Consider the following 13,194-nt stretch of genomic DNA (forward strand, 5'->3'; position numbering starts at 1 on the left):
TGAAAGAGAAACTTTAGAATAATTAATATTGGATTTTAAAACAAAATCCTATCAATAATAATATTAAATTCAAATACTTGGTTTATTTCCGAAAGAATGTCTGATTAATTATTTGAAATGATTATTATTATTATTATGTAGTTATATCGTGACATCATTGAATTAAAAAATCAGTTCTAGATTCTTTTTTCAAAACATAGTATGAAATTCTTTAATTCAATGATTTTAAAAGTATAAATCATAAAACATTTATTAGGAAATGGAAGAAAATAAGAAATAAGTAATTTGTTTTCAAAGAGAAAATAGAAGAATACAAAGTTTTTATTGATGATAATAATATTAACACAAGAGAAAAGATGGTTAGTACATCTTTTTTTTTAAAAAAAGTATGTTTAAGCTCTTCCTTCTTCATGTTCACTGTGCGAATTATTTAAAAAAGAAACCTTTACACATACACACAGTTCTTTAATAGTCTTTAAATGGCAACTTGATAATGACTCCACAGATGACGTATATGACGATGATGGTGATAATGATGATCATGAAACGTAGATAAAAGCCATACTGTACAATGATGCTGTCCATACACACGCTGACGAAATTTTTTAAAGAAAAACATTGAAAAACATAAAATTTATTTTGTCTATAATGATGAGCAAATAAAACAGTAAACGAAGAAATTATACGTATACAAAACAGGATATAATAAAGAAGGAGAAATGACTACGTGCAGTAATAGATAGAATTTAATGTTTGTTTTATCTATAACAAAAAGTATCCAGAAGAAACGAAAAAGAAATCACTATTAATAATAGTGAAGACATTATATGTATAGAGGAGAAATTACTACCTGTAATAATAATCGATCATTTTTTCCGGAGTTGATGACAAGGTATAATGAAAATAATTTAACGACTTTCCTTTAGGTTTGAGGCAAAGGAATAGATATGAATAATGTCCTAATAGGGACAATTTCACACTTTGAATTTGTTTATTATTAATTGTGCAAGAAAGAGAAATCCTATGTAGAAATTGAATATGTTGCATATGGTGGAAATCCAAATGTATCGAAGTAGTGAACACGTCCATCAGTAATATATACGGATACACAATGGGTACTGGATTTATTAGCTGGATCTGTATTTATGATGACAGCTGCAGGTTGTGGAATATGCGTTGGTAATTCGTTCGCTGCATATACGTCAACGGAATAATTGTGAAATAAGTAATTCGTTTGAAGTGCATTCAATAAATCTATTTTAGAAGACATCATGTATAAAAATTCAGACATGTACATATATGTTGCGGTATTTAAATAATAATAACGTACATTTAAAAATTCATAATGATTTTCCTATGATGATTCACTTCTAAGAGAGATCAGAACTCACCATATGTGATGCATGAGACAGGTGCTGGTAGAGGATTCTTAAAATGAACTTTGAGACGAACACATGCATGCTGTGTAACGTTCCAATGCTGCACAGCGCTGGCTTCTCCATCTTGCGTAATGTCGAAAACAAAGACAGTGTATCCTTGAAAAAATTCAAGGCGAGGAAGGTTGTCACCATGATTGGAATAGTGAATACCTGATTGACAGAATAAGGTGTGATATGAAGAAACTTAGAGGTTGTTTTCGAAATTTGGTTGTAAATATTTTGAAGGTACAGATTTTCCGTCAATGTATAATGAGAAGAAATTGATGCCAAAATGTTTGAAATGAAATGGATTTGAAGTTATTGTTCCTGTATAAGCATAATTTTTGTAAACGCCACAATCACTGGAGTTGGTAATACTCCCATAAATAAATTATCGATTGTTTTTGATTGAAGATTTTTTGGAATGGCGAACGACTTCATTTGAACTCTTGTGAGAGGATATTTGGCGGTTGTTGATTGTAGAAGTATGTTATGTGCTAGTTTTATTGTAGGATTATCTTCAATCTTACTAATATCTAAAGCAGCGTCTAAAATATTCACTTTGGCCTCAACAAATGAATCACTAGCGATGAGACAAAAGTTTGACTTTGCAGGAATTAACTAGATGCGTATTTCTACTCCTTGGATTAAATATTTATCCTGATTAAAAATATCACAACGAAGATGTCCAAGCATGTCGAATTTTGCACTGTTTTTGCTAATTCATAACGTTGTTGAAATCCTCTATTACCACTAGACGTTGCATCCATATGTCTAGGAGTATCTTAAAACCAGAATGTACATTAAAGATGAATATTTTTAGCACAATCATGATAATTTAACAGTTTTTCGATATATGATCGATATGGATGATTATGAGATAGAAATGATATCAGTTTTGTTATTTAAATACACTTCCAATTCACTGAACGTAGAATTTAAAAGAATTTAATAGGACCCACAGTTCTGTCACTTTCAAATACTGATCCGTCAGGGTTAACGATTTCAACTTTAATGTAAAGAAGTGTAGTGGTAGATCTATATATTCATCACTTGTCCCTGGGATGACAAATTCTATAGGTGCATTATCAGCTAGTGAACTGATTAGTTTATATTAACAACATGGTTATACAATGTACTGGTTTGCATTGGTTTTGTAGGAAAAATACCTAGTTCACTATTTATACACTCGCAGTATTGATGATGTAAGAAAACCATGCTGCTGATTTAATCAAAGATATCGTGTTACAATTTCTTCTTCTTATAAGACTGATTTTTCTTTGTTTTCTGCGTACGCCTCCACTTGCCCTTCTTCTTGCGCTTGATGATGTGTAATGATGAAGGGTTAAAGATGGAATGATATATAACTCTTCCTTCGCTGATATCCAGATCCTAGCAGTTCAGTTCCTATTCAGTTTATTTTTAGCTTTTTCTTGCAAGATGGACCTCGCTTCACCCATTCGTTGATGAAAGGGATCGTTAATATGTTGTTTATCGATGTTGACACCATTAGTAATGTTTGCTGCAGATTTTAATAATTCCTTTCCTATTGTTTAAGCTCCTTGTTTTACTAATGGCATGAAAGAACGAAATGATCCTCCAAGGAAACTTCCATTACCATGTCCAACTTAATAAGGTGATCCTACATAAAAAAATGAATTTTTTGAGTTTTACGTCCCACAGTTATGCCGGTTAGGCTAAAGGAGACGGTGATGATGAGTAATGAATGAAATGGTGGAATGAAGAAAGTGGGAGGAAACGGGAGAACCCCGAAAAAAACCACGCACACGGTGTTTGTCCACGACAAAGTTCACTTGGCGGGAGCAGGATTTGAACCCGAGACCCCTAGCACCAGAGATGAACGCTCTACCACTGAGCCACCGCAGCCCCGATCCTACATAGACGTTTCGAGTTCCAGAAAGAGCTTGTTGTTGATAATATTGTAAATATGGATTATTGATATTTGTTGATGTTGGCGCTCTGATCGAAAATATAGTTTAACGCAAACAGTTCCAAAGTGAATACCAGTGGAGAGCCTGTACTATCTCTTATATATATTTTGATGTGTTCAAAATATATCTTCTCTGTAGGCACATAATTCAGAAGATTAAAAATTTCTATAACACTATTTCGAAATGTATGATTCACAGGATTTATATTTATGGTACGTAATAATTGTGCTACTATATCTCCAACAAATACTGATTGAATTATATCACAATATACATACATTTTAGATGGAAGTCCTAAACGTAAATTTGGAATTCTTTGGCCTTGTTGCATATCCTTTAAACCAATGTTTGGATCAAATCCCAACATCACACTAACACTTGGTGATAATGCAACGTCTGGATCTATGTCTTTATGAATACGTCGTATAAAACAGGTATTACTTTCACAAGCGTAGGAAATATGAAAATTTGTGAACCTGTTGTGCGTAATAGTTATCTTTATCAATTCTTAAATGTCAGTATAATAACATACAGGAATAGTAACAAACTTTTATTCGCCACTTTTTACAAGTTTGTAAGAAATTATTATTTTCTTCATTAATTTTTAAAATTGAATGAGGATAATGAATCTCGCCTTAGCCACTTCCAACTTTTCACGAAATTCCATTTTTTGATTAAGTTTGGTAGTGTATGATTTTAAGGTGTAGTTAGGAAAATATTCCATAGAACTATTATTGGGAAGCGTAACGTAAAAATCTCCATCAGGATCCATTGTACTTCTCGATCTTTTTTACGAATGATGCAGGATATCCAGGAATCGAAAGTAGAAGGATATCCTTTCCAATGAAAAAGATATTTTTTTCTGCTACCTTTTCTTCTTGTACGTATGATTTTACCTATGTAAAACGTTTTTCATCACGTCACAGATTGAAAGTCCTCTCTATATAATAATCCATCCTTTGGTTCCTTGTCTAAATCTTCTATTTCGTAAACAGGTGGATGTCTTGATATTATCTTTTTCACTTTAAATATTTCTCAAGTCCAGTTTTGCATGTACCTTTTATCAAATGTACGTTTAGTTTTACTAATTCGTACCATGTCACCAATCTTTTATTATCATACTGATTATGCCATCCTTGTAATTGGTTATTAGTAAAACCACTTCCTTTATCTGTTCGGAATGTAATTCGATTTGTGTCTTTGAGAACTATTTTTAATGCTTCTAAGAGATCATTTGTACTTTTAGATTTTAATAACAGATCCCAGGCTCACCGACTGAACACATCTATCACTGTAAGAATATAACGATATCCATCATTAAATTTATGAAGAGACTGAAGATCATAATCACTTTCCCACTCATTATCAATGATATTCACTACATAGGCATCTGTTTTAAAACGACGACGTGCTGGTTTGTGTAACGTATATGTTTGCTTCAGTAACCACTTTCTTATACAGTGTATAGAAATTTTCTTCTTTGTAGCTATCCACAACATTTATGCAGTTGAAAACGAAGAAGGATGTGAAGGGTTATAGTAAATGTTGCTTAACTGTTTATTTATAGTTTCCATCTTGACCATACTGTTTAATTTAAAGATGATTTTTCTAATTTTATGAACTTAATTAAATACTAATTAGTTTTAGACATAAATGCGTATAGTGGTTAGTATCCTATTACTCAAGATAACAGTTAAATGATAAATTGGTAGTATTTGAAAGAAAAGAAATTCAATGTATATGTTTATTACAAAGATCTCTATATCATTATTACATATGTGCAGACATGATATTATCAAATATCTAATATTGAGTGAGCTCAAAAAAGTCTGCAAAGTTACAATATTAATTTATTAATAAATGATAAATTTAGTTTTAAGAGCTGTTATACTTGAGGCCTTAGCAGGAGACTGCCAGAAGAAATTACTTCTTCAAGGAGACTTGATTATTCAAAAGGTATAGAACTTACATTTGACGTTAGGAGGTCTCTCTCTCAGCTCGATGTTGACCATCATCGTCGAAGCTTCAAAGTCCAAGTGCAAGTCGCAAGATGACGGAGTAGCGAAGACAAAAGAATGATAGAGATTCAGATAAATAGTTCCAAATTTTCAAGCTTTTATACTAGTTTGAGAGAGTGAAAACAACTTGTACGTAATCAGTTCTTGTAACTTATTTTCGTTGTGGGTTTTCTCTTTGAAAGTTGTTTGTCTTTTGACGTCTAACGTTATTTTCTTCAGTACAACACTAATGAAATGTTTTTATTGTACACTCATATACAGAAGTTTTGCTTTTATTATTTCTATAAATGAATTAAAGATGACATAGCCTGTTCTGCTATGATTGTTCTCTTGTTTGTATGCAGAGGCATCAAATTTAAAACGAGAGCAATAAATTTTAATATTTCAATAAATAGTACGAAGTAGCGAGTGTTCATTGTATATAGTTAATGTAACTTGAAACAGTGACACTGAAATTGGGTGTATTTAGTATTACTTTCACTTTTGTGAGTCACTACACAAGTGTTTGTAAACATAGTAGCGTGGTGGTTTACTGTGTCATTAAGCCAAGTTCATTGTCATAGAGAAAGTTAAAATTGACAATGTAGATACAGCAAGTAGGTTATAGAAGGAATGTCTCCTTTGTATGATGAACTGCGATGAGCGATGACTTGAGAAGATGGAGCATCTAGTGAGGAGGCAGGACATAGGCAGGAGTGTACTGATTCATATGCGGTGCACCTTCCACAGAATCACACTGATTTGGATCAGGTAGGGGCGACGTAACGTGGTACATCCTTGAAAGCTGGTCCTCTGGGGTGATCAGTCCCAAAAGCTCGGCGAGGGATGACATGACAGAACATTATGTCGGCGTTGACTAAAGATGACTGGAAACCCTGGCTGCAAACTCATGTCAAAGCGATGACAAGATGTTAGCACTGCCGCCGGTCATCTGCAAGGCTGGTGTGGGTGTATGTTGACCCAAACAGAGATGCTGTAGAGCGAAGATGAACACAAGAGGTAACACAAACGATAGTCGAAGACGATAGTTTGTGATATCTTTGTGTGACTGATTAACATGAGTGGTGGGGAGGGAATAAACTGGAGACCATCAAGTGAGACTGGATCACTGGAAGTAACTGGGTAGCGTCCATGCTGGAGTACAAGTCGATGAATCGAACTTTGGAGAAGCCACTGGAATCGCCTGCTGCAACTAGAGCTGCTGCTGGACTGCTGGTAAAGATGTATGTATCTTGGATGCTGTGTTGACTGCTGTCTGCGGTTAGACTTGACTGAATGTCCATGTGGTGAAGACATCTGTGATCTCTGAAGACGAGATCATCCAGGAGGCTGAAGTTAGCTGAATGCCGCTGGTGACGACATGATAGCGTGGTACTGTGTAGGATGAGGAGAGATGAGAGATTAATATCTAATATCGAAGTTATATACATAAACGGGAAGGAAATGGTATATAGGATGGGAAGAAAACGCGACTTTAATGGGATAATGGGAAAATGGGTTTGTTTTGTATTACACATATATTCAGCATATCCCATAGTGGCTGGCTTGAAAATTATAAACTACGTACACTTCTTAGAAATATGTTGATAGAAGTATGCAAATAACGGGAAATGCTTTCTTAAAGTCGAAATATAGAAGTCATAGAATTGAAGTGACGTGTGAAGGAGAGTGTATGACTAGTTGGAAAACTTATTTTGTCGGTTATAAAGAAAAGAGAAGGAAGAAGAAATTTGTGGATAATGGAATTCTGAAATTTTGAAATATGGGCTGTTGAAAATCTTAAGATTTAATGAAAATTCATAGTAGATTTGGATTATGCAAAGAACATAATTGAACACGATTATTAATGTATTTCGAAGTGAGCACTGAAATATTGTAAGAAAAGTAATACCTTTCAAAATTCCTTGTGTTAAGAATATTTTATAAATCCTTGAGCTAAATTCGTTTTCGACTTAACACCCATAAACTTGCCAGTCAAGCTCTGTTGCCTAGTCATAGTACACATTGTTTTAGAATCTAGCGAGTGTGAATCAGACGCAGAGAGGGAGTGAGTACTATATCTATATTCGGGTGGTATTATTGATAGAATGAAGAGGGGAAGGGAAAGAATAGGTGGGTGGGTGACATATATATTAACTTAATCCAAAGTAATATTGAAATTTAGATAATTATAGTTATCTATTTACACACATATATATATATATATATATATATATATATATATATATATATATATATATATATATATATATATACTATCTATATACAAATATAATGCATATTCTAATAAGTATACACTAAATATCAAAGAAATTATGGTTAACTATCATGCTTGAAAGAAAGTATGCTAAATATTGAAGCAAGTACTATATATATTTTTTTCATTCTCTCATCTCTACCTGAAGGAAATGTAAAACATTTCTATGCTAAAGAGATCAATTATTTTGTATATATATAAGAGCTATTCGTAATAAATGAGAAATATCTATATATTGATATGATATTATTTTGGAGCATTGATAGCCATATATTTACGATATTTGGCCTGAAAGGCAGCATCCGGTGATGTGTCTGGGATGTAGATCTTTAAACGATCTATTGCTACGGGCTGTAATGTGCCATTGATGTCTATGATATATTCATTATTGTGATATGATTTGGCTTCAACTGTATGTGGTCCAGTATATAACTCAGACATTGATGGCGATTCACCCTTTTTCGCGTATAGTTTGTTTACCATTACCTAACTACCTAAAGGATAATCTCTGGGCTTAGTTTGCGCTTTTGATTTCGATTGTTGAAATACTCTATTCCTATGAAATTGGACCAAGGATCTAAGTTCATCTATTTGCAACAATCTATTATCTTGATCCATTTTCTCTTAAGGAATTTGTAATATATTGTCTATTGGAAACCTAAACTGTTGCCCATAAAGTAACGTAAATGGAGCTGTATCTGATTGTGTCAGGGGCGTATTATTACAGACGCTTACTGCTTGTGTTACGTATTGGGACCAGGATGAATGATTTAATTTTGAAAGAAAGCGAATACCCGATTGAACTTTTGAAATTGTTGCTTCAACAGAGCCTATTGAGCGATGTGATGCTGGTAATACATATTTTGCTTGAATATTGAGGGATTTGAAAAATTCTTGTACTTTGATAACAGTGTGGTTTGGAGCCTTATCCATATGGCACACCAAATTTTTGGTGTGCCATAGCGCAAAATGATATTCTCATAAATATATTGTAGAAATGTATTTGTGGTCATGACAGGTTGTGCCACCGCAAAGGAGGTTACTGCCTCTGTCGCAACGTAAATATAATTGTAACCATTGGAAGTGGGTAGCTTGCCTATGGCATCTACAAACCAAGTGTCAAAAAGTGCCGATGATGGGTGTATCTGTATATGAATTTCATTCGAGCGGTAATTACGTTTAAACTTATTGCATTTAATGCATCCATTTATCTTTGTCCTTAGCCAATTTTGAAGAATAGGAATATAATATCTATCTTTAATGAGAAATTTGATTTTATGAAAGCCAGGATGGGTGTCTGAGTGAAACTCTTGAAGTACTGTATCCTTCAATGAATCGGGAATGCATAAGCGTAATTTGTTTTCTGCTGGTGTATAAATTATCCTATATAACTTATGATTTTGTACTACATATTGTTTGGACCAAAATGCATACTTGGGATGATTAGTGTCCTGATTTTGTAACACCCTGTATATCTTAGAAAATCTGGGATCTAAATGTTGTAATTCCGCCTTGTCTGTGTTGATATCTAAAACCAAAAAAGCATACGGATGTTCTTCCGGTTCTATCTCTTCATATTCTTCCGGAGATAATTCCAGAGGATATCTCGAGAGATAGTCACAAAGAGAATTTTGTTTTGATTTGATGTGCCTAATAGTAAAATCAAAGATTTGAATATAACTTAGCCATCGGACCATTTGTGCAGTAAGATTAGTGATTTTCTTAACAGCTATTAATGCTAAATTGTCTGTGAAGATGGTAAAATGTCCTCCTATTAAGTACCTGCAAAATTTACGGAGCGGAAAGAAAACAGCAAACAATTCTGCAAAATATATAGGGTATGCTTTTACTCTAGGTGGGAGAATAGCACTAGCAAATTGAACAATAGACCAATATTTTTCATTTGGTAATTTTTGTAGGAGCGCAGCCGCACAGCCGACAGAACTAGCATCTGTGACTAACATGTGTTCAGCTGAGGGATTATAAATTTGTAATATTGGAGCAGATGTTACCATTTGCTTTAATTTCTCAAAAGTTTCAGTTAGTTCAGGAGTCCACTTTAAACTTTTGTATTTCGATGCAGCAAATTTATGTAAAGGAGCAGCAACTATTGATAGTTTGTTATAAAACATTCTGTTCTATTGTAATGCTGCTAAGAATCCTTTTAATTGTTTTGCGTGGTTGTTCGAGGGAAGTTAACGCTTTAACTTTGTCAGGGTCCTGTGTGATGTGGTCCTGATCTACTATATAACCTAAAAATTTACATTTTTTATAATAAAATTTAAATTTTTAAAATAATTTAATAATAAAAATTTAAATTAAAAACACCAAATTGTGCTTTATTATGACTAAATAAAAGACCAAATTTTTCTTCTGTTTGTAATGCTTTCTCTAGAACTCGAAGCATTCTTTCAAATGTGCTATTGAAAAATATTAAGTCATCTACATACGAGAGAAATTCCTTGGGGAAAAAGTCTCGAAACATATCTTTGACAATTCTATGTAGAATTAGTGTGGATGTACGAAAGCCTTGTGGTAACGTATTCATTTTGAAAAGATTATGTGGAAATCCTAATTGATGAACACTGAAGCTAGTTAGTTCTTGAGATCTGCTTCATCTAACTTTATCTGGTGAAAGCTTTGCTCCATGTCCGTTTTTATACTATACTTATCCTGTGCTAATTGGTCTAATTTATCTTGTACACCTGGAGATAATTCAATTACAGGTTTGGAACGAGACGAAAGTTCTTTAAGATCTAGAACCAATCGGACTTGGTTCGAGTCCCATTTGGGAATAGCAATGAGATTGTTTCTATGAAAGCTATCCGATTTTGAGATGATACCATTATCAATCATCTCTTGTATTTTTTCTTTGACTTTGGTACACAGTCTAAACGGTATTTTGTAGGTGGGAACCGTCTATGATTCTCTATCAACCACATTGAGTGTAGCTGAATAATAATCTATTATCTGAAAATCTTTGTTGTACCAAAAAAAAAAAAAACATGATGGGTGGCGTTTCAATACTGCCAGTAATCTGTCTTTCTGTTCCTGTGTTAAATCTGGGTTTATATTAAATTTACTGTAATCAATATATGGTTTAATTTTCTCTAGGCGTTTGGCAACCTTATATCGTGTTTGCTTCTTTGTTGGCTCATAAATTGTACGGATAAGATACATATGAGCAGTTTGTGTATCTTTTGGTAATAAAGCGCCCTGAGCAATGTGAGTACCTTTCTGCAAATAACGTTTAGAATTTCCGGGATTCACTATTGGTAAATACATATTATTCGAGTTTACTGCAGTTTGCATGAAAACACATCCTTGCATATTCTTTATTATAGGATTTTGAATGACAAATTCCGTGTTGGAAACTGGAGTGTCAGGAGTGAGGGGTACATATCTTATTGAATTAGGGGTTATCGCTGTGCCTTTTCTAACATAAAAGTTAAATCTACAATTTCTACTGACTTTAGCTGACAATGAGGTTCTTTATCACTTTCCCGGGGAAATCTGTGTGTGTCCCCATAATGAGTAAGAGTGATTGTGTTAGCTTGATATGAGATGTTAACCTCATGATTAGTTAAGAATTTATTGGAAAGTGGAATGAGAATGTTGGCTATAGGTGAAATACGGAATAAAACCTGAAAAGTTTTACCAGATATAACTATGGGAATACAGGCTGCTTTTGTCAAGTGTAAAGGTGTCGAACTTATGCCATAAACTTTAGTGGCTAATTGAAACATCTTGCAATTTCGCGGTACCAAAGAGTAATGGATTAGTGACGTCATAGCACCTGTGTCGAGTAAGAAGTTATATTGCTGGTTTAAAATGGAACCAGTCACATAAGGAAGTTGATTCTTAAATATCAAAGGCACTGTTACTTTAGTATTTGTTTGAGTAGGCGGAACTATATGGTGAGGAACGGCATGTGACTCATATTGAGTAGCAATTGTACGCTTTACATTTTCACAGGTGGTACTACCATGAGCAAAATAAATGACGCGTCTCTTTATTTTGAAGTTTTTTGAAAATATCTCCGTTTTTTTATATGTTCGAAATTTCGGAAGGTTTCCCCAGCAGGACAGGTTAATAACAAACCCGTTTTTAATATTTGTGTTAGATATTAGCTTAAAATCAAGAAATTAGAAGCAAAAAACATTAAATCGACAGAAATCTCGAGAATTACCAACTCTGCTAAAGTGGGAAATTTTCAAGAACGCGAGGGAATTCTGCAGTTCAACACGAAGCAGCGACATCTATGTCATTGAGAGAAGCGTGGATTAGATCTACAAACGAAAATTTTAACGAAATATTTCTAGTACGGTATGTCTTATTATATGCATTATCAGCGAACTCCAAATATATGAATCTATGCTAAGTATTAACGTATAGATAGAGCAAATAGTGGAAATTATCTATGGAAAAGGACGAATTGGTAGGACGATCGTAATGAAATATGGTCTTTACCGGAACAAGCTCAGTTCACGTAAAAAAACAAATAGCTCAGTTAGTTAAAGCAACGAGTTTGTATGCTGAAGGTAGCGGGTTCGATCCCGTGGAAGTGCCGTTATCATTTTTATCACTACACTACGGTTATTTTTTTATTTTTTTATTTGGGAAAGAATCAAATTGTAACGTATGTGTAAAACTCATGACGATACCAAAAAAAAGAGAGAAAATATCGTCGCATTTGCATTAGTGTCTCTAATTTTTGTTTGCAAACAGATTCGTAATCATTTCCCCTGTGCTCACTGATGCATAACGAATGTTTTCCAGTAAATGTTAATTCTAATTTGGAGAATTTTATAGTTTCACAATGTTTCTCACTACATAATCTTCTATCTACGTGTTTGGATATTTTGATAACAGATTTCCCTATTAAATGTTTAATTTTCTCTATAAATATTTGTCTTAAATTGAAATTGTTTTGAATTTACTACATAAGCAAAGTTGCCCGAAGGAGGGGAGCTCAAGTAATAGATATTCTACGTAAAAGCAACCTATTGTAGAATGATGATGCTTCTTACCTTCAGCACATAATCTTAACGTTAGAAAGTCAGAGAGAGAAAAATCCTGATTTTTCCTCCTCTATGACCACCCATGTTAAACCTCTACATATCATTGTTCGTCTCACATAATTTCGGCTCTCCAAAGACATTCATATTTATTATTATTATTATTATTATTATTATTATTATTATTATTATTATTATTATTATTATTTAACACTCTTTATTCTACATGCCATCTCTCAATTTTTCGATACAGCCCCCTTAGTACTATGAAACTCTCTTCTTCCATAGTGAAATGGAAAAAGATCATATAATTGCCACTACTTTACAAGAATATAAACCAAAAACGTCAGTAGAAAGCACGTTATAAAATTTACTTTTTGAGGCTCGTTTTGGTGCCCCTCTTTCTCTGGCGCCCCGGGCAGTCGTCCGGCCCTTAGTCCGCCCTTGAAAGTACGGACGCATAACTAAGGACTGCGGAGGAGAGGTTAACCTTCATGTTATGCCACTGGTTTGACGTGTTTGAAATGTTCA

General features: G+C 33.6%; 1 protein-coding gene across 1 annotated transcript in view; it reads right to left on the minus strand.

The window, feature by feature from the left end:
* Nucleotides 1–5,133: 5,133 nt before the first annotated feature.
* LOC145666357 (uncharacterized) overlaps nt 5,134–13,194 on the minus strand; it is a 101,446-nt gene continuing 93,385 nt past the window's right edge. Inside the window, exon 3 of the mRNA XM_081733510.1 lies at nt 5,134–6,762. Within this exon, the coding sequence (XP_081589636.1) occupies nt 6,441–6,762 (322 nt within the window). The 3' untranslated portion in view covers nt 5,134–6,440. The remainder of the gene's footprint in view (nt 6,763–13,194) is intronic.

This window comes from Thermobia domestica, chromosome 12 (assembly GCF_964235325.1).
Source record: "Thermobia domestica chromosome 12, izTheDome1.hap1.1, whole genome shotgun sequence".
In the NCBI taxonomy this organism is placed as follows: Eukaryota; Metazoa; Arthropoda; class Insecta; order Zygentoma; family Lepismatidae; genus Thermobia; species Thermobia domestica.